Below are 21231 nucleotides of genomic sequence, written 5' to 3' on the forward strand. Positions count from 1 at the left end.
GTGGAAAAGTCAACGTTTCAGATGTAACCCTTCTTCAGGACTGGGAGTGGGTGTAAGGGGGAACTGTAGATAAAGGCAGTGATGGGTTAGAGAGGTGAAGTGGGGATAGATGTTGACAAGTAGAGCGTACAACCTGTTTGGTTAATTGGAGGAATGAATCCAGCTGCCTGGCTTGCTGTATTCTTCCAGCCTCCTGCCTGTCCACTTTAGATTCCAGCATCTGCAGTTTTTGTTTTGTCTCTATTGGAATAGTCATCCCTAGGTAAAATGATCATGGATGAGAGACTGGACAACAGATGGCCTGGGGCAGAGATGGACATGAACACTTCAAAAAACCAAAAGAACTGCAGATGCTCTAAATCAGAAACAAACACAGAAGTTGCTGGAAAAGCTCAACATGTCTGGCAGCATCTGTGAAAAGAAATCGGAGTTAAGGTTTCAAGCCTGATTATCCTTCTTCAGAACAATTTGTCTTTTGTTCCACACCATTAACTTTTTTTTAAAAATGAAAATATACACTCATTCATTTCCTGCTCTCCTTAATAGATTAGCTTACCAGCTTACACTTGGCTTCAACTGCATCTGCCACCTGCTTGCCCATTTCCTTAAGTGTTGCCTCCGGACGTTTTGTTTTACAAGCTTTCTTTGCTATTTGCTTAACTTTGCCTGTTCATTTGTCCCCTTCCAAGCCGAAATATATATTTCTTCCATATGCAACAGTTCTTTTTTTTTAATGCAGCCACTGTAATTCAAGTTACAACACATAACTTCCCTGCTCTTTTATTCAGAACTGAAATGCTAAGAGTTCATTAATAGAAAAACCTTAAGCTTGTTGGGTAAACAGAGGGAGACTATTCCAGTCACATTTAGCCTGCAGCCGGGGAATGGATGGAAGCAGCGCCGGTGCAGTGTGTATGTGGAGTTGTGGGGGTTTCACAGAGCAACGCGACGTATCACCAACGCAACCACCTACCATTTCTGCATTGCAGAATTTTGACTCCGTCCATTTTTATTTCACATATAAAGCAGCACAATACATTGTCAATATAACCGACTTACTTTTCTCTTTTTTCTTTCCCCCTCCTCTTGTTAAGATAAGCGAACAGATATGGGCCTGCTCTCGTTTCATTGTTGAAGCGTTGCACTATGAGGATCTGCAGGATGGTTCGTATGGCGAGTGTGCTGGGTTTGGTGATGTTAAGCGTCGCTCTGCTTATTTTATCGCTGATCAGCTATGTCTCACTGAAAAAGGATAACCTCTTCGCCACCCCACGATATCTAGGTTCAGCCGGCCCTAGGCTGTATATGTTACACAGTGGATTTCGGTAAGTCGGGGGGGGGGGGGGGGGGGAAGAAAACATTTATTTTATATGTTTATATATAGAAATCTTTTGATCGAAATCAACAGGGTCCATGCAAAATTAGACGGTCTTATCAGTTTGCGGCCCCGGTACCCGCTTTGCCTTCCAATCGATTAACCACTGGATTAAACTTCAAATAGCTCCAATAAAGCAACTGCATTATGTTTTATTTTCACAAAGTAGTAATAGTATTGTTTGAAAGAAGCACGCAGATCCGTGCATCACTGCGGACGCAGAGCATCTCTCTGACATGTTCAATCTCTCTGTGCACTCTAACTCCCCTCCCCCATCAACACAGCCCCTCTCCAGGCACCACGGTTGAACCGACGGTATGTTCTATCCACAGCCCACCCCCGCCTCGTCCCATGTAAAGGAACAGGTTGGGGTTGGGAGGAGGGCCGGGGATGGGGGTTAAAGGAATGGAATATTTCGGGGGGGATGGGGCCACTAGACCAGACGTTTACGGATTGTACTCTTTTAGTGACTAATATACAGCGGGGCTGTGGTATCGTGGCTGGACACATGCAGTGGTCTGTCAGTCTCCCTGACTGCCGAGGCCTACAGGGGTCCCACAGAACAATCATCCCTCCTTTCAGAGGGAGGGGATGGCTAAATGCTTCAGTCGGAAATGTTGCAGTTGTTTGTGCGTCCATATTAATTGTAACTGTTGGTCACAAGGACAGATATTCCCAATGCTGTACCCGTAAAATAAATAACATGTTTGTTGTTATTGCCCTAAGGCTGCATTGCAGGCAGCACTCACCCAGTTGGAAGAATTTGTGCAAAACATTAAAAATTTAAAACAGAAATCGAGAACATTGTTCGGGCACACAATAAACAAATGTGCAAGTTCATTTACACTAGGAATCTGATTTTAATTGATTTATTTTTTGTAGCGTCTGTCTATCAGTTGTCTGGAAACCATTCAGGAATTAATGATTACACTCCTGACCTGAGACCTATTATCACAACGCGGATTTGTTTTAAAGAGCTCAGATAATCAGCACAGCTTTGTGCCAATCACCACAGTGTACATGAATATCAAGGAAACTTCGCTCTAAAAGTTCATGTCATACAGGCGTTGGTTCTCTTACAACTGCTGGAACTGAGATGATGTGGTGCAACTTTTCAAATATGCTATTAATATTTGTCCAATGCACTAATCCCATGGTGCTGATCGAAATGAAGGCTCATTGGGGCACGCCGTATTTTGTATTTACATAGCCCCTTTAATACAGTCAAACCTTCCAAACCTATTCACAGAATAATCAGAAAAACAAATGGTGCGCGGACAAAAGAGACGTTTGAATGGGTATCTCAAAGCTGGGCCAATGAAATGCGTCCTAAGGAACTTCTTTAATGGGAAAAGTTTTGTATGCAGGATTCCTAAGCTTGAGGCCTAATGTCCTGACAGCGCAGAGGAGGCAGGGAAACCGGTATGTAGACGGCACCAGAATTATAGCAATGAGCCTTATTGCATTTAATAAAAGGGGAAATATCCAACCAGAGACAAATGTTTAACAAAGCCAGGTTAGTAATTTAGTGTAAATCAAACAAATTTAAAATGAACAACTCAATTAGCAGAATAAATAGTAAGCTGATTTGGTCATTGTCAAAAATAGAAGTGCATTTGATAATGGATAATCCATTTTTATTAAATTAACTAAATAAATTTAACTAGTCTGATCACCATATGTGTATGGTATACAGGTTAGTTAGGATCAGTGCTGGATCCTCTACTTTTTGTCATTTGCATAAATGATTTGGATGCGAGCATAAGAGGTACATTTAATAAGTTTGCAGATGACACCAAAATTGGAGGTGTGGTGGACAGTGAAGAGGAGAAAGTGAGGTCTGCAGATGCTGGAGATCAGAGCTGAAAATGTGTTGCTGGAAAAGCGCAGCCGGTCAGGCAGCATCCAAGGAACAGGAGAATCTATGTTTCGGGAATAAGCCCTTCTTCAGGAAACAGTGAAGAGGGTTACCTCAGATTACAACAGGATCTTGATCAGATGGGCCAATGGGCTGAGAAGTGGCAGGTGGATTTTAATTCAGATAAATGCGAGGTGCTGCATTTTGGGAAAGCAAATCTTAGCAGGACTTATACACTTAATGATAAAGTCCCAGGGAGTGTTGCTGAACAAAGAGACCTTGGAGTGCAGGTTCATAGCTCCTTGAAAGTGGAGTTGCAGGTGGATAGTGAAGAAGGTGTGTATTATGCTTTCCTTTATTGGTCAGAGTATTGAGTACAGGAGTTGGGAGGTCATGTTGCAGCTGTACAGGACATTGGTTAGGCCACTGTTGGAATATTGCTTGCAATTCTGGTCTCCTTCCTATTGGAAAGATATTGTGAAACTTGAAGAGGTTCAGAAAATATTGACAAGGATGTTGCCAGGGTTGGAGTATTTGAGCTATAGGGAGAGGCTGAACAGGCTGGGGCTGTTTTCCCTGGAGCATCGGAGACTGAGGGGTGACCTAATAAAGGTTTACAAAATTATAAAGGGCATGGATAGGATAAATAGGCAAAGTATTTTCCCTGGGGTCGATGAATCCAGTACTAGAAGGCATAGATTTAGAGTGAGAGGGGAAAGATATAAAAGAGACCTAAGGGGCAACTTTTTCACACAGAGGGTGGTACGTGTATGGAATGAGCTGCCAGAGGATGTGGTGGAGGCTGGTACAATTGCAAAATTTAAGAGGCATTTGGATGGATATATGAATAGGAAGGGCTTGGAGGGATATGGGTCAGGTGCTGGCAGGTGGGACTAGTCTGGGTTGGGATATCTGGTCGGCATAGATGGGTTGGAGTGAAGGGTCTGTTTCCATGCAGCACATCTCTATGACTCTTAAGACATGGGATCCAGAGGAAGCTAGCTACTTGGATACAAAATTGACTTAAAGATAGGCGACAGAGTGTGATAGTGAAGGAATGTTTTTTGGACTGGAGGTGTGAGATGAGTGGTGTGCTTCAAGGACCATTGCTTTTCATCATATATCTAAATTATTTGGATATGAATATAGGAGGTATGGTTAGTAAATTTGCAGATGACGCCAAGTGCAGAGGACAGTAAAAAAAATTATCTCAGAGTACAAATGGACCTTGATCAAATGGGCCAATGGACCAAGGAGTGGCAGACAGAGATTAATTTAGATAAATGTGAGATGGTGTACTTTGGTAAGGCATACCAGGGCAGGACCTATACAGTAAATGGTAGGGCCCTGGGGAGTGTTGCTAAACAAAGAGATCAAAGGATGCAGGCACATAGTTCCTTGAAAATGGAGTGACAAGTAGACAGGGTGGTGAAGAAGGTGTTTGGCACACTCGCCTTCATTTGGCACAACATTGAGTATAGAAGTTGGGATATCATGTTGCTGCTGTATAGGACATTGGTGAAGCCACTTTTGAAATAGTACACATTTCTGGTCACCTTTCTAGAGGAAGGATGTTGTTAAATTTGACAGAGTTACAAGGATATTGCCAGAGTTTGACCGTTTGAGCTATAGGGAGCGGCTGGATAGACTGGGGCTTCTTTCCCTGGACCATCAGAGATTGATGGATGACCTCATAGATGTTTATAAAATCGTGAGGGACATGGGTCGGGTAAATAGCCAAGATCTTTTTCCTAGGGTGGAGGAATCCAAAACTAGAGGACATAGATTTAAGGTCAGGGGGAGGATTTAAAAATCATCTGTCGGGCAAAACCTTTTTACACAGTAGGCGGTGCGTGTATGGAATGAGCTGCCAGAGGAAGTGGTGGAGGCTGATGCAATTACAACATTTAAAAGACATCTGGATGGGCACATATAAAGGAAGGGTTTAGAGTGATATGGGCCAAATGTTGGCAAATGGGACTAGGTCAGATTGAGATGTCTGTACGAGTTGGAATGAAGGATCTGTTGCTGTGATTTATGACTCCAAAAGCCCTTCATAAAATAGGTTTCAATTGTATAGCATATTTTACAATCATATGACATGCTACAATGTTGACAGCCAGTGAAGTAGTATTCTTTTGTAATGGGTTCTAAAGTCAGCATTTTTACATTTCCAAAGGTCTGCATCATGAAAAGAGCACACCAGAAAAAAAGGCCAGAAATGATTGTAACTAAATACGTTTCAGAATTAGAAATTATCAGATCTGTTGTATCTGTTGCATATATAGGCAAAGTGATCAAATCTGACTTGGCCACTGCCAACCCACAATCCTACAGTTAGAAATCAGCAGACAGTGAAAGGCATGGCATGGGGAAGCACGTGGGAAGCAGCATGAGAAGAAGAAATATTTGGCCTAGATTTAGAAGGGGTGAACCTGACTGATAAATCCCCAGGACCCGTCTGGTTAAACTACAAACTAAGGAGGAAGTGGAACTCTGGAAATTATTTACTTAAACTTTCAAAAACTAATAATCCATATAAAGATTACGTGTAACATTGTAAATAATGCTGCAAGATATGAGAATCCAGAGTAATTCTTAGAACAGGGTAAAAAAAAGCCTGAATAAATATGGATCAGAAATTAGTCATCAGAGAATGAATGGCAGACTGGACAATGGTTCTGAAGGAGGAGGGTAAAGGTCAATGATTTGACAATGTAGAAAAGTAAATGAAGTTAACACTTCAGAATACTCAGCAGGGCTGTGAAATCCAAGTCTGCTAAAAACATCTGAACCATATATGCAAGTGGAAAGTCCAATTTGGCCTTGCATCGGATGGTATGTACATAAACGAAACTCACAAGATTGATCAGAGGTATCAAGGAAGTAAACTGAAAACTAGTCATAGAATCTAACAACACTGAAAGAGGTATTTGCCCCATTGAGTTCACAAAAATAAAAAGAGATGCAGGCTGCACAATGAAGGTAAAATATGAAAAATTCACCAAAGTTGAAAATGTTGTGAAATAATCCAGGTGACATGAAATAGGTTTAACTTCATACATTGAAAACATGCCAGTAAAAATTGAAATATTGAGGATAATCTGTTTAACTGGCAGAGTCAAAGACATGAGGAGTTGCAATATGCAAATCGGAGCAAGAGTTTGGCAACCCGTTCTATTCTTATGTTCAATTAACGAGTATTTCATTGTGAAAAGTTACAGAGGGGTTCTCAGGGTCATCCATTAGAGAGATGAAGAATGGAATCTGTGGAGTACAACTCCGCCCTCCAGGAAAAGACATGGAACGTCAGTGAGGAAATCTAAAAGAGAAAGCTCCTAGGGAGGGGTGGAAATGAAATAACTAAATTGCCCAGTTATTAAGCATAGATGACGGGTACTTTTTAAGATACTTCAAAGAAAGATTAATTATAATTTGCTGTGATACCGAAGATGCGTTCGAGTGCTTGAGTCCTCTGAACAAGTCTCTTATAACCTAATTATAAAGTTAACATTAAACTTTGTGTCAGTTTTTCACTTACATTTGGATAGCTCCATGGGGGATGGAGGGTGCTGCGAATATGCATTTCTGCACTCGTCAGCATAAATGATCAAATAAATCCTATTAATAGTTTAGCTTTTTTTTAACAATCCTTGAAAAGTTGGTAACGAAATGAGATCTTTTGTCAGTTCACGAGTGATTAAACTGAACGGGCAACAGTAATGGTGACTTCGAATTAAAATTTGGCGATTTTTTTCCCCTGCAGGTCACAGTTCTCTTGGAAATTTCTGGATCCTTCTTTTTTGCCAGCTGGAAGTGGCCTTAGTGACAATACTCGTGCCAACTCCGCAAAATGGACTTTCAACACAACATCATTTTTAAAGCAAAGGCAAGTCACTCTGAAAGGCGTAAAGTTTCAAAGGGGCTATACCGGAAGTGATAATCACTCGTAATTCATTGCTTGTATTGTTTAACTGTTTTTTTACTTTTTGATCTTTTCGTGCTACCTGTTCCCCCCCCCCCCCCACGCCACACACACACACACACACACATGCCCTCGCGCATTCAAATTAAATCAAAAATCTGATACAGTGCGTTATGTACAACAAAAGTGGTATTAGAAAGAACTGCCAGAAATAGCCTGTGAAGAGTGCCAGTGGGATATTTTACTATAATATTGGTAATAAGCATATTTTAAACTTGCAAATTCACAAAGGGAATCTGTTTAATACTTAAGATACGTTTTCCCTTCCCACCGGCTCTGTTTGATTTTTTTTACTACATTTTGAATCTATTGAGTTTTTTTAACTGCATTATTAGAGATCTGTGCTCTGAATTCACATTCAAGACCATGAATGAACTGAACTAACTTGTTCTCTTTATGTGTATGTGTGTTTTAGGAAGGACATCAGTCGCTATGTCGACATTTATAAAAATTTCACCTTGGTTAAGAAAAACGTGCGAGTAGGACAGTTGCTGCACTACGATTACTCTAACCACAAATACGTTTTCTCAGTCAGCAATAGTTTTCGATCATTGCTCCCCGACGTGCCCCCTATATTAAAGATGCACCACAACACATGTGCGGTGGTTGGGAACAGTGGGATACTAATCGGGAGCCATTGTGGAGCTGATATCGATAAAACAGATTTCGTGTTCCGTTGCAATTTCGCCCCAACTGAATCTTTTGAGAGAGATGTTGGCAAAAAAACGAATCTCACGACATTCAACCCGAGCATCCTCGAAAAGTACTACAACAATCTATTAACAATCCAGGATCGAAATAAGTTTTTCCTGAATCTTAAAAAGCTCGATGGAGCCATTCTTTGGATCCCTGCCTTTTTCTTCCACACTTCCGCTCCGGTGACAAGAACGTTAGTAGATTTTTTTATAGAGTATAGAGCACAACTGAAGGTCCAATTGGCTTGGCCTGGGAACATAATGCAGCATGTCAATAAGTGAGTATCTGTGGCCAAGGATGGGGTTTTTTTAACCAGAAATTTCAAAAAGAAATCGCAGGATGTTTCATGATATTTAGTCAATCTTCAGTTGCCTTCATTGTGATTGAAATGTTGCCTGTGACCATTTTTCATTTTGAGGCATATCATAATGTGCGATGCTGCGGCTTGACAGGTTCTCCTTGTGGCAGGGTCTGGAACTAGGGCACTCGGTTTAGTAATGACAAATGGGAGATGAGCAGATTGTTCTCGCTGTCTCCCTCTGAGGGTCCTGAATCTGTAAGACTCCTTGTCAGAGAGCAGTGGAAACGGGGCCGTTGAGTATTTTAAGACAAAAGTCGGTAGACTGTTGACTAACAAATGATTAAGTGAATCAAATGATATGGAGGTGGGTAGAATGTGGGGTTGAGGGTTGATCTTATCAAATGGTGAGGAGCTGAATGCCACTTAAAGTTCTTAGGTATATTTAATTTGTCCCCTTTGAGTTTTTTTCGTTGATTCGCCGCCTTGTTCCTGATTAGTTCAGTTTCTGTGCTTTCTTGAGTCATATTAGAGTCATAGAGATGTTTATCATGGAAACAGACCCTTCCGTCCAACCCGTCCATGCCGACCAGGTAATCCAACCCAAACTAGTCCCACCTGCCAGCATCCGGCCCATATGATTAATTTTCTCTTATATTCTCAGGATTCTGAACTTCGGCTATCCCCTCCGCCACAACTCCCACAGATGGATTAAAAGGCCGAAGCAAAATGACTATCGCTCCTTATCCACTGCGCTGTACAGTGAAATTTAAAACATAATATATAATTTGATTTTTTTAAATCTAAAAATAGTCACAAGTGTGCACACAAAAATGCACTTAGCGTGCCAGTCGTTTAGATTGGTCCCGCATTTTGCAAAGCAGGTACTCCACCTCACTGTTTTGCACAGTCTATGTAGAATGGTGCTGGAGCCCTGACTCCCGGGTCATGCTCATCCCTTTTCTTGTTAAGCCTCGTGCTCTAGCCTGTCTTGGAATATTCTCTTCAGCCTCTTGCTGTGTCCAAACACCCGTGCATGTTATAAAGTCATTCTACATTCACTCCAGTGGACTCACAGACCTGCAGTTCAACCTCTGATAAGCGGGCAAGTCCGCTTTGTCTCCCGGCCACAAACTAAGATATTGCCAAGCATTTTCTCACCTTTTCTATTCTGAATACCATCTTTATTAAAACTATGGAGAAATTTACCTCAGAAAAGTGAAGTGGTCAAATCATTAACTGATTACATTCGTTAGTAATCTGTTGATTTTTTTTTACCAAGAATAAATATTTCTCCAGGACGCTTTCATTACACTTAGCCATGTAATCCCAGTCCCAATCCCAGACTTCAGCTTTCACTCCTTCACCAGAACCTCATCTGGATCATTCCACCTCAGGAACGCGCGAAGGCCAACGGTACTCACCCAGAGAATGAGCGACAATGTTGTCAAAGATTTGCAACTCTCTCACATGCGACAAGAAATGGCGTGAGTGACAGGTGTTTAACTAAAAACAGGATGAGAACAGGAAGGAATATCGAGAATGTAAGAATGCAGAAGGTAGGAGACAAGCTCGGAAAAAATATATAAAGGGAGAAGAGTGGGAAAAAGGTCACAGAGATGCAAGGATAGTAAATAAAGCGATAGGGTAGAGCAAATATTGAACGCCTAAGGAATGAAAATAGAACAGTAAAATTTACAAAGAGAATTAAGTATTGTTCATGAAAGAAAATCCACGGATGATTGACGTTTTGTCTTTTTTTTGTTACTCTATTGTTGAACAGATATTGGAAGACCAAACATCTATCCCCAAAGCGTCTAAGTACAGGCATCCTGATGTATACACTAGCGTCGGCCATCTGCGAAGAGATCCACTTGTACGGATTTTGGCCTTTCGCTTGGGATCCCAACACAGGAAAAGAATTGCCATATCACTACTACGACAAAAAGGGGACAAAATTCACAACCAAATGGCAAGAGTCACATCAACTACCAGCAGAATTCAAGCTGTTGTTCAAGCTACACAATGACGGCTTGACTAAACTGACTCTCTCACGTTGTGCCTCTTAATAGGATGCTTTTGAAGTGCCAAGTCATCCCTTGTTTTCATTCTTTGTTCAGTTTTTGATTCCAAATGCGTTTTGTACCCAATGCGTTAAGCTCTCTTTAGGCGACGCTTCGTGATACATTGCTCAAAGTAATTCCAACAGCTGTGCCACTGACGTGTTCATGAGTTTTCGTGTACTGTGGTAGTAAAGCATTTATTTTATATTGGCCGCAAGCGATTAGAGCAGAATTTGGGGGTGAGGTGTGGTTCCCTTTAAAGATATTGAACTTTTGGCAGTTGTTTATAGATGTCAACTCACGAACAGCAATAGCTGCTTTGTAGCTGCCAGTGGCGAGTGAACGCGGACTGGCTATATTAGGCGTTCCCGATACAGTAACGGGCGGCGTAGGTCACAGAATTCTCTAAACCCGGTATTTTAAAAATGACTCCTAATCGAATTAGACAAGGATAATAAATGCTGGTCTTGCCAGAGAATCCCATATCCCACCATTGGATAAGTAAGGTGAGATATCTCTATGTTGAAGGCACTCAGGTAGTTTTGCCAGATGTGTTGAAAAGTATTAAAGTCAGGGAAAATATGTTCCAGTGATTTCGCTCGAATATTTTTGTTATCCGGCCTATCAACCTAATTCAATGGTACCAACATTATAAAACCACAGTCTGCATGTTCGGTGTGCTCAGCACGGAGTTATTACAATCAACTTATGGAGATTGTTTTTGTCATTGAACTTTTAGGTCAATTTCTTACATTTTAAGCATTAAACAGCTAGTGAGCTCCAAGTATCCTGTCTGATTTCAAAGACCGAGTTGCCCGTAGAATGAAGTGCAAACCTGCAATAATTAATACCCAATGAAAACAGTCCCAGCATTACAGGCTCGACAAGCCTAGTTGGCAGAGTTTCGCTGAAAGACAGTCTCGTAAAAAGTACAATGAAAGAGGATTGCAAATGAATTGTTTATTTAAGCATATCCATAAATGAAAAGCATTTAGTATTTCTCAAGTCTGTTTATATAGAATATCTTGTACGGTTGTCAAAGTGAACACGCGAGTCTTTTTGTAAGTACGTGGCACAAACATTTTTTTAACCATCAAATGGACGGTAAATGTACTACTTTTGTACTGATACTTTAAAAAGATTTGTTTTACTTCTGTTAGAGCGTGAGGAGACAAATGAGTTTCGAAGTTATATTGAATACACTTTATTTTGCTTGTTTGGTTGATCCATGTCCCTGCCGCCAAGTAAAAGCCGGGGTTTCAGTGAAAGGATGGCTCTTCATTCTTCACTCTTGTATTGCAAAATTGAAGAAGTTTACTGATTCTTTTCTGTAAATATTTTTTCTCATGCCTGCTATTGTTCATCTATACTAAATTACTTATTAACTTCTGTGAGAATTTTGCTTCAGTGGCGTGACCATTTGTTGGTAACTATATAAAGACGTTTGGAACAAAACAGCGCGTACTTATTAATGGTAATATCGCCTCGAAAACATTACAAAAACTTACTTGTTTACCAAAAAGAAAACTTTTGTGTTTGCAGTCTCACGAACAATTCTATTTTGCTTAAAAGTTCCGATCATTCCACATCAGTTGCCATGGCTTCGGTCTCATGCAATCCCGTGAAAATAAACAGGTTAATATATTTGATTTAGAAAAGTCCCGATACACTGATCGCCGTGAGACCACAAAGAGTTTGCCCCGAAATGAATAGCGTGCTTTAAATTTAGAAAGCACCATTCGTTACCCGAATGAGTTGGAACTCTGAGGGATGTCGTTGCAAAATTAGAGCCGCTGTTCACATCGTGGCTAAACCAAGGCATTTCATTTTCTCCATGTGGAAATGAAGGGGGGGGGGGGCACTCTGTTTAGATAAATGCTTTTATATTTGTGCCTACCTACAGACATTACAAGGGAATGCTTTCAGATGTATTCGGAATTTAGACAGCTGGGGGTTAATATGATATAACTATAAAATAATTAAGATACAGGTAGTTAACGTTAATGTAACTTTAGGCCATAAATTAGTTGTACAAATTACGCTATCCCTCTCTATGTCGAGCTCTAAATATGCACACAACATAGAAGGAATTATTCAATTTGTGAACATTTCAATCGTGCATTTCCACTTCCCGTTTAGGCGCCCGGCTTGTGTTTGACCGCCCCCCCAAAGTTGGTTAATGTAGTTTGGAAAGTTAGATTCCTAATTATTTTATTTATTTTGCAACACATTCCCACTTGCTGTCAATCTCACTGCGGGAATTGAGGGACAATGCTGACTATTCCTTTCCCTCAGTTCAATTTTTGATCTACTGAGTCAACCGCGGTCATTTGATCAACTTTATTTTTAAAACTCCCATGTCATTAAAAAGGTTTCCGCCTACAACCACCCGCACCAACTTTCTGAATGTGTGACCCTTCAGAATGCCCGAACCAGGAACAGTTTCCCCTTTTCTGTATTATTAAAAAATATTTGACCAACTGTTCAAAAAATCATTCATGTACGTCCCGCGGAACAAGCCATGCAAATTAAATAATATCAAATAACAAACGCAATAATATGGAACTATTTATTAAAATTGAATATTTCCTCTCCCTCACATATTTGCCTTAATTATACTTAGTGTCATATACCAAATTTACAAAGAATTTTATAAGTGCTATTTTGGACATTTGACCGGATCCAGCAAGCCTACATTCTACTCCACTATTTATATTCCTCACACTACGAAACCCAAATGATTATTTTCCATGAAAATCCATCTCACATCGTATAGGCTGACATTTCAGGAAATGTCCCCCAAAAAGCTTATTCATTACACGTACTTTAATGAATAGCACATGATACAGTTTAATAAAAACGGCACGAAGATGGACTGCCCATTATTACCACAGAACAACAGGTGAACAAGGCTTTGTAATCAGAAACAGAAATTGCTGGAAAAACTCAGCAGATCTGGTAGCACCTGGGGTGAGGGATCAGAGTTTACGTTTCGGGTCGAGTGAGCCTTCCTGAGAACATCTTTATAATCTTACCCTTACCAATAAACTAGGTTCTTTACACAGATTTTCCGATGCCTGCAGGTGATATATATTTTAAACTCTTTTGTTTTGTCTACTGAGCTCTTCAAATGTATCTACAAAGATCTTGTTCTGTGATTGGGAGGATGACTTGCCTCAACAGAATTTGTTTAAAGTTCCAACCACTTTCACTGATTGCGAATGTGCAGATTAACACTTTAATAGATTAAAACTGCAGCATGAGGGACCAGCATCGCGAAGGTCCACTCTGTTTGTGATTGTGCATGTTTAATGTTCTCGTTGACAACAATTCGAAGAGAGGGAGAGAGAATTACAGCACTTCCAGAAAGGGAGAAGTTGGCCGCATAGACTGGCGAAAGTGAGCAAACTGTTCAGCGTTGTACCCACCGCAGTATTTATGGTTATTCAATGCGAATGTCATAGCATCCACCCATCAAATCCTCAGCGGTGATCAGTCCGTGCGGAATAAGGACTTAAACACCTGCTGGAATTCGAAACGACAGAACTGGATAGCACGCCTCTCCAATCCCTACATTTAAAACATACCTGAATCTTGTAGCTTGCAAACTTTTTGGAGAGTCATATTTTCTGTATATCCGTTACTTTTATCTCGCCAATTGATTTGCATTTATGCTAATGGAGCATCGACGAGCTTGTACAAGATTTCTGTGTCTTACCTTACGAATAAATGACGGGACATATGTCGGTCATGTCGCAACCGGGGTCAGTGTGTACTCTGGCTCGCGAATAGGTGAACTGACCCCGCTTAGCTTTAAAGGGATTCAGTTTACACTTGCAAAAGTTAGTAATCGAGTTTTACAAGGTAGCGTAAAATAAATGTAATAATACATATTCAATATCAGCTATTTATCAATCAAAACTATAACCCACGATTGACATGTAAAGTAATATTTTAGGTCCAACAAAGTCTTGATATTTGTTTAGAGGGCTCGCCGATTGAAAACTGGAGTGCTGCCTCTGCAGAGTAAGAAACGAAAACGAGATATTCAGATTTGAGGGAATGTGTGCTTTTCACAAATTCACTAAATAAAATAAAACTACATAAAGTAGGCGCCTTCTTTAACTTATCTTTTTTTGGAAATAAATTCCGGTTTAAAATAATGGATAACATCTGGTTAGAATTAGCGGTCCTCAAATTAGTCAGCACTGTTTGATGTTCGAAATTATTGTAATGCAACCAACTATTCACGACTGTAGCATTTCAGTTGCCTAATATAAGTTTTCTTTTAACATTACTAAAGTTATATTCAAATATATCGAGCATAATTTCGTTGCATCACATGACCGTTCTTTAAATGAATTAAAATATGCAGATTTAAATTAATAATTATTTTCAAAATATATTCGCAGAGCTAGAATATGAATATAAATAATCGTAGAAATGCGTGACATATTTTTATAGCTTCAGTCTATAAACCTTTCATCTCGAAATAAGCTATTATTGCTATATTTGAGTGTGTCAATCTAGAGGGAACCTCTGGGACATTTAATTTTACACTGACCTAGGGTATGTTCTTGTTGTAATTTAAAACACAATTCATATGTGAATATTTGCCCAAATAAGAAATCTTCATGTTTGGTAGCGTACGACGGTTGCTATGAAATAAATAATCTGAAAACTGGCAAACATTGGTCAATGCGCCCAAAATCGCAACTGACCCTATTCGATCTTGTTGCTCGACATTTCACATAGGTGTATGACTTCTATCCATCCTAACCCGTCGTGGTGCAAAATTGCAACACAACCATAAGTGATTAATCAAAGTCCAAACTGAACTAAGCAATTATGAAAGGGAACACAAGTTGTTACTAGTTACTAACCCAGAAGAAGGAAACTGGAAATTAAATAAACACATGTACATCGATGAGAATAATTAAGCGCACTGGTGCAAAATACAGCGTAACAGTGGAACTGGGCTAACTTTCGAAACATCCCCTTTGGTATTTTGCACAGAAAACCTCTCCACTTCGGGTTTGACCAAGTTAAATGGGTTTATTTAAAAGAGGTGTTTAAAACAAATGGCGAAATATTGATTTAATACAATCAGCATTCTCAACAAATGCCCGCCATACATTAATTGTAAATGAAAACATTATTTTCAGAGGTTTCACTCCACTTTAATTACTTGTGTGAAGATATATTCGGAAAATATTTAACCCAAGCAGCGAAACCGGTTGAATTCAAGTTTTTGAAAATCCCAGTTAAGGAATTGAAATAAGTGGGCTCTCGGCACTGCTACTCCACCCTATTGTGCAAATTATATCTGTCTCATGTCCGAGTCGATAACATAAAATCAAAACATATGATTGAAACAGGCATTGCTTCGGGCGTTAGAAAATAAAACGAAGTTGATGAGGATTTGGATTTCACCTAAAAAGTACAGACGTCAAAATAATTTAAACATAAATTGGTTCAAAGTCCTGCAACTTACAAAGTTTAATACTTAACTTTCACTTTTTTCTCCTTGATTATTGATAATTTTCTCTACTGAAGAATAATGCAGTAATGTTTAATTCAAAGAAATGATATTTGCATGAAAGGTTTGTAAATTGCCACTGGATGGCTTCTGTAAATTGATTTTAACCAATCTCTGAATGTTTTAAACTGCAGTATTAATGGACAGATAACCGCAGGAGGAAGATAAAACATTTGAACGACAGTGTTACAACTCCTCTAGGTCATTCCTCCCATCTATCAGTAACTATTTGTAAAAGTCAGTCGTTACCTGTGAAGTTTAGAATGCAAGGAAACCACAATCTTCCCTTTGGGTTTCAAAATTGCAGAGCCATTATTGTGTTTGCAAGGGAGCTGCAGTCAGAAGATTGGTCTAGTTGCCTACAAGGACCAATAAAGCGTAACCACTTCAGAGAAAGACTCGAAGTTTTGTTTGCCTTCCGAATCTCTGCTTTCCTGCTAACATCTGTTCTGTTAGGACTTTAGGGCTCGGCGGCAGGCATTTGTCCGCGTGTCCCTTCACCAGGAAAAGTGGACGGTTCTTTTTACATATACCCACTTGCTTTCCTCCCACTCCCCACCAGCATTCGTGCATCCCAACAAATGAATTTAGCAAAGAATGCCAACGTTCCCTGCTGTGCTTGGCTGCAAGAAACCCCTGCACTTTTGAAGGGACAAACATAAAAGCAGCTGCTGTCAATAATATTGAAATATTCTCAATAATACACACGGGCGTTGCAATGCTATGTTTTTATCAGGTTGTGTTGCAATATGTTGTGGCTGTGTAGTGTTGTACAGTTTTAATGCAAGCAAAAAGCTCTTCGGTATATGAAAGCTTTACCATTGTTTCAATCATGTGAATCTAGTTCTTACATAACAAGGAGTTGGCTTTCATAGTGAATTTTTACAACGCCGATTGGTTTTTAGAATGAAACATGACTTTTAAAACTATTTGGAAGTTCTATATTTTTAATACAAAGTTTGTTGCAGGAGCTCTGGGGGTGGTGTGGGGAAGGGGATGGAATTGGTGTCGACTACACCCTGACAACAGGGTGCACACAACTTCTATCTCTTCATTAAAGTGAGAATAAGTCAAAAGGTATGAAATGTATCAATGGTATCAATTCACACCTCAGCTATACAAATGGGAGTTATTTAACATATTAACTAGGATTTTCATATTTGTTTCATTTAATTGTTAATCATCTGTTTTATGAAATTATATCTCAGTCGTAATACATAAAACCTTCTATTGTGTCAGCAACTTTCATGGAACCTTTAATTATTTTAATTTTTTTTAAAAATGTGTCTTGTTTAACGATATAAAACTTCTTATAAACTTTTTGACCTTGGTTGGAATGATCTCATAATATATATTAATAAACGATTATTCACTGTAACTGTAGGAATGCGCAATTAAACATGTCAAAGACAAAATAAAATTGCAACGGATGGGTCGTTGCAAAAAGAATTAGAATGAACCGGGTGGAATGGCCGTTTTGTTCTTGTTAACATAATGATAAAGATTAACTTAACATAAGGTAGAAACGCCAACTCTTGAATTCTGGACTGTATGAATTTCGCCAAAACCACAGACTCTTGACGGGAATTAAACTTTAATGGCACACATAGAACGTCAGTCTTTGAAGACCGTAGCTCCAGATGTAAAACAGCTTTGCATTCAGACCGTATTTTAAAATCAACTGCAACTTCTGCTTCCTTTTGTAAGGGACAATGAAAAGATTTCACGCGTAGCTGCCTTGCAACAAAGGTACCTCACGCCAAACGTTGTCTCCATTGCTTGACCCCTTGACAATGGATTATTAGGAAAGCTACTTGGGTTTCAATTCTGGGAATGAAAAGTTCTGGCCTGCACTTGTTCTGCTCCCAGTTATCAGCCTTTACAACAAACAAGCAGGACTGCAGGCAAGGCCGCTCCCTTTATTTAACAGCTTTAAAGCACATTATAAAAAGAAATCTGGGGAATAAAGGTTTAAAAACGTCACAGAGTTCTGAGAATGAAATTGCCTTTCTTTGATCAGGGTAAATTGAGACATATATACTATATCTTAGGGCCAAATTATGAAAGAAGTTATAGCCTTGATTGGTTTAAATTTGTTTCTCAACAATTTAAATGAGGAAAATATGTTTACTTATATCTGATTCAGTTTTTTTAAAATCCTCCTTTAATCGGAAAAGGGTTGAGACTCCACAGTACGAGCTTTCCCATTGACGGAAGACCATTTCCAGGAGTTTAATCGATTTGAGACATTCTCTCTCTCTCTCTCTATTATCGTTTTCGCGTTACTGATTAAAGTGAAAGATAGAAAGAAGACCTGGCGTTCCAGACAGCTTGAAAAGTTTGCCTGCACTTTCGGTGCTTGCGGAAGAAAAGACAGATCTGATATCAATTTCATCACTAAACAATACAGGCAGATTTCAAAACGGAAATAAGATTCTAGACACAAATACGCATTCATGGAATAGGTTTTTATTTAATAATACACGCGCTGTTGGATTAGTATTGGACAGATTGACAAAAAAAAATTGGTTTATTTATTGCACACTGCCAAGAATCTTTTTCCAAAAAAAACATCATTATACATTTCACATGCTGCAGGCCGTTTCCCCCTGCGCAAATGTTTTCATTTCAGGAAGGACTAATTGTGCATGCTGGAGCTGTATTTTCAGCTGGGATTTACATGCAATGACGGACATCAGGCATTGCTATGGTAATGTTGATCAATTAATATAAACCCTGGGTTTTGTTTTCTGGATTTAGTAAGGATGGCACGATGTTACAATTTAAGGCTAGATTGCAAAAGAACACTGGACTTACCACATGCCCACTCGGGCAGTTTGAACAATCTTTGTTTTTAGTTCTTCCTGATCTACAAACACACTGATGCATGCATGGGCTGATTATTTGCAAGTAACGCTGGCATGGGGTCTGCAGCAAACTGAGCTCAATCAATAACCATTGCACTCACATGCCAGATGGCTTGTGAGGGAACCAAATAAAACATTTCAGATCGACCCACCAGCCCTCATCTTTTTTTTACTGTAGGACATTCTTCACTAACGCAATTGTCAATCCTTGTGAACATGATTAAATGAAACAAATCTGTAAAGGTCCATTTATAAATTGAAGTTAGAGCTTCTCTTTATTGCACTCTTTATTCCTTTTCAAAACATTAGTCATTTTTAAAAATTCAAATGTACTGCAGATAGGCTGCATTTTCACGTGGAATCCCCAGTTTTACATAGGCCTCAATTGAAGCAGAAATTAATCGAACTAATAGCGATTTTCATCAAGATGACGTATTTCTTTTGTTTGAATCGTGCAGCAACAATATGGGTAATTTAAGAGTGGTCTCTTCTAGTTTTGTCTTTAAATATATGATACACTCAGACTCAGTTTGTTACTACATGTTTATTCAACCAACACTCTTGCTGTCTTTTACCATTGAGTTCAAAAGCTTGGCGGGACTCACCTGCGAGATATCCTCTCCTTTCTGTCGACGGTAAATGTCCACCCATGTCTGCTTTTAGGTCAGATCTCTGTCTTTCCTTCTATTGTTCCTCCTTAACATTTTGTCTCTTTTTGCCAACTTTCCACCAAGCAAAATCTTCTATTCGAAACAACTGAAACGTTCAGGCAAGCGCTGAAACAATTCGCGAGTGTTCTTAGTTTATCACTGAACGTATGGCCAACATGCAAAAAGCTCTGCATGTCACGGATTGATTATTTAAACAAATCGAACCTTATTGAGCCTATGCTAATTTTTCACTTCGTATCGAAGTAGGATTGAACTGCCAGGCCAACAAACTAGGCGACATAAAGTTAGATCATTTCTACAAGTACAGCAAGGTGAAAACTAATGTTAAAATGTGCTTAACAACTAACTTAGCGTTAACTGTGCGGAGGCATTCTCTCTCTCTCTCTCTGTCTCTCTCTCTGTCTCTCTCTGTGTTCCTCGGCCTGTAAATCTACACATTGTTTCGGATTGCTCTAACCAAAACACTAAATGGACGGAGGACCCCGGAGACAGAAGAGTATGGCGAGTTAGACAGTTGAGGTAGAGGAATTGAGAGAACATTACAAGAGAGGGATAGAGAAACTATTAAAGAATTGCCAGAAACGAGAAGAGAGAGTGTGAAGCAAGAGGTAAAGAGAATATGGAGAGAACATCATGAGAAAGGGGTGCATCGGAGAGGGGTGGGGTGACAATGTATAGAAAAGTGCAATGTAGCGAATGACAAAAACAAGAAGGATGACAGGTCAAGCAAGAAGCGAGAAGCGTGGAATCAAGAGGCGAGGGTATATGCAGGCATTATAGAAGAAAACCGGGCAAATACGAAGAGAGGTAGGGAATAGATAAAGAGAACACAGAAAAGACAGTGTGGAGATAGAAGAGGAGAGAATATATGTGCCGCATAGAGATGGGGAGAATAAAGATAAATCTGCAGGGTGCGGGGAAACGGGAAAAGTCCCTGAGACAATGTGGTCAGGAAGGGAGGAAGGGAAAGAGCAAGTGAGATCATCTCTGCCACAGATTCGAACAGTATTCAGTAAAGTGGCTCAAATCTTTATGTTTTAGAAAACAGTTGCTAAATATTAGCAAAGGTATTACTTGAGCTGTGAAGATAAGCTAAATTGACAAGTATAAGACCTCAATTATAATTCGCTGTCCTGTATTTCTTGAAATATGTAAATTAGCGTCAAGCATCTGATACTTTAAGTCGCCCTTCATAGCAAACTAAAAGCTATAAGCACACGCACCTAAATAGTCGAGAGATTACACTGATCTTGTGCTCATCGCCAAAAGTGAGTGAGCCTACCACTTGCTGTGTTCTCCCCTACGGTATATCACTATTAAGTGGGACTTATGCTGTAACTGATGTGGGTCGCAAAACAAGCTGCAAAGAAAGCTCCCCCCCCCCCCCCCCCCCCCCCATGCTGAATACGTTAGCTTTTTGCAAATAAATCCCCTGAATAGAACAGCTACTTCTTATAACTTCTCTAGTTTCTTACAAGTTTGCCATCAGCTGAAAGTCAGCGGAGGGGTATTTATCCGTCAGACCCCGCCGGATGATCAAACGAAACTAGGTCACGCATTGCAAGCTCTTGTCCATCCCCGTCCTTAATTACTAACTGTAACCCCCCCCCCCAACCCCACGCCCACCCAACCAAACTAAACAATAGACACATCTGCACAACCTCCCCACTTTCTCCGCAAAGTCTAAAGTTTTAGGGGAGAATGAAAGAGCTGTGCTAGATTTTACACGAGTTCATATTCTTAATTTCTCTTGTTCTCGGTGTCATCCCAACACCACTAACACCTCGCCAATTGGAAAATGAAACTAACAGTTTAGATTTTTTTAAAATTATGACAATGAACAAATATTCATTTCCAAAATCAATTCCTTTTCAAATGA

The 21231-nt window shown here is 39.7% G+C and overlaps 1 protein-coding gene across 1 annotated transcript; it reads left to right on the forward strand.

Moving 5' to 3' along the window:
- Positions 1–1146: 1146 nt before the first annotated feature.
- Positions 1147–10281, forward strand: st8sia3 (ST8 alpha-N-acetyl-neuraminide alpha-2,8-sialyltransferase 3). The gene is made up of 4 exons (XM_060828007.1): positions 1147–1325; positions 7000–7126; positions 7638–8191; positions 9996–10281. The coding sequence occupies exons 1-4, from the start codon at positions 1147–1149 to the stop codon at positions 10279–10281; spliced, it is 1146 nt and encodes a 381-aa protein (XP_060683990.1).
- Positions 10282–21231: the final 10950 nt, after the last annotated feature.

Source organism: Hemiscyllium ocellatum, chromosome 1 (genome assembly GCF_020745735.1).
Source record: "Hemiscyllium ocellatum isolate sHemOce1 chromosome 1, sHemOce1.pat.X.cur, whole genome shotgun sequence".
NCBI lineage: Eukaryota > Metazoa > Chordata > Chondrichthyes > Orectolobiformes > Hemiscylliidae > Hemiscyllium > Hemiscyllium ocellatum.

Excerpts from the sequence above, each read along its gene's own strand:
- st8sia3 (XM_060828007.1), top strand. The coding sequence starts at position 1,147 with ATGAGGATCTGCAGGATGGTTCGTATGGCGAGTGTGCTGGGTTTGGTG. Across the intron at positions 1,326-6,999 it reads ATGTTACACAGTGGATTTCG|GTCACAGTTCTCTTGGAAAT; the intron begins GTAAGTCGGGGG and ends TTTCCCCTGCAG. Across the intron at positions 7,127-7,637 it reads CATTTTTAAAGCAAAGGCAA|GACATCAGTCGCTATGTCGA; the intron begins GTCACTCTGAAA and ends TGTTTTAGGAAG.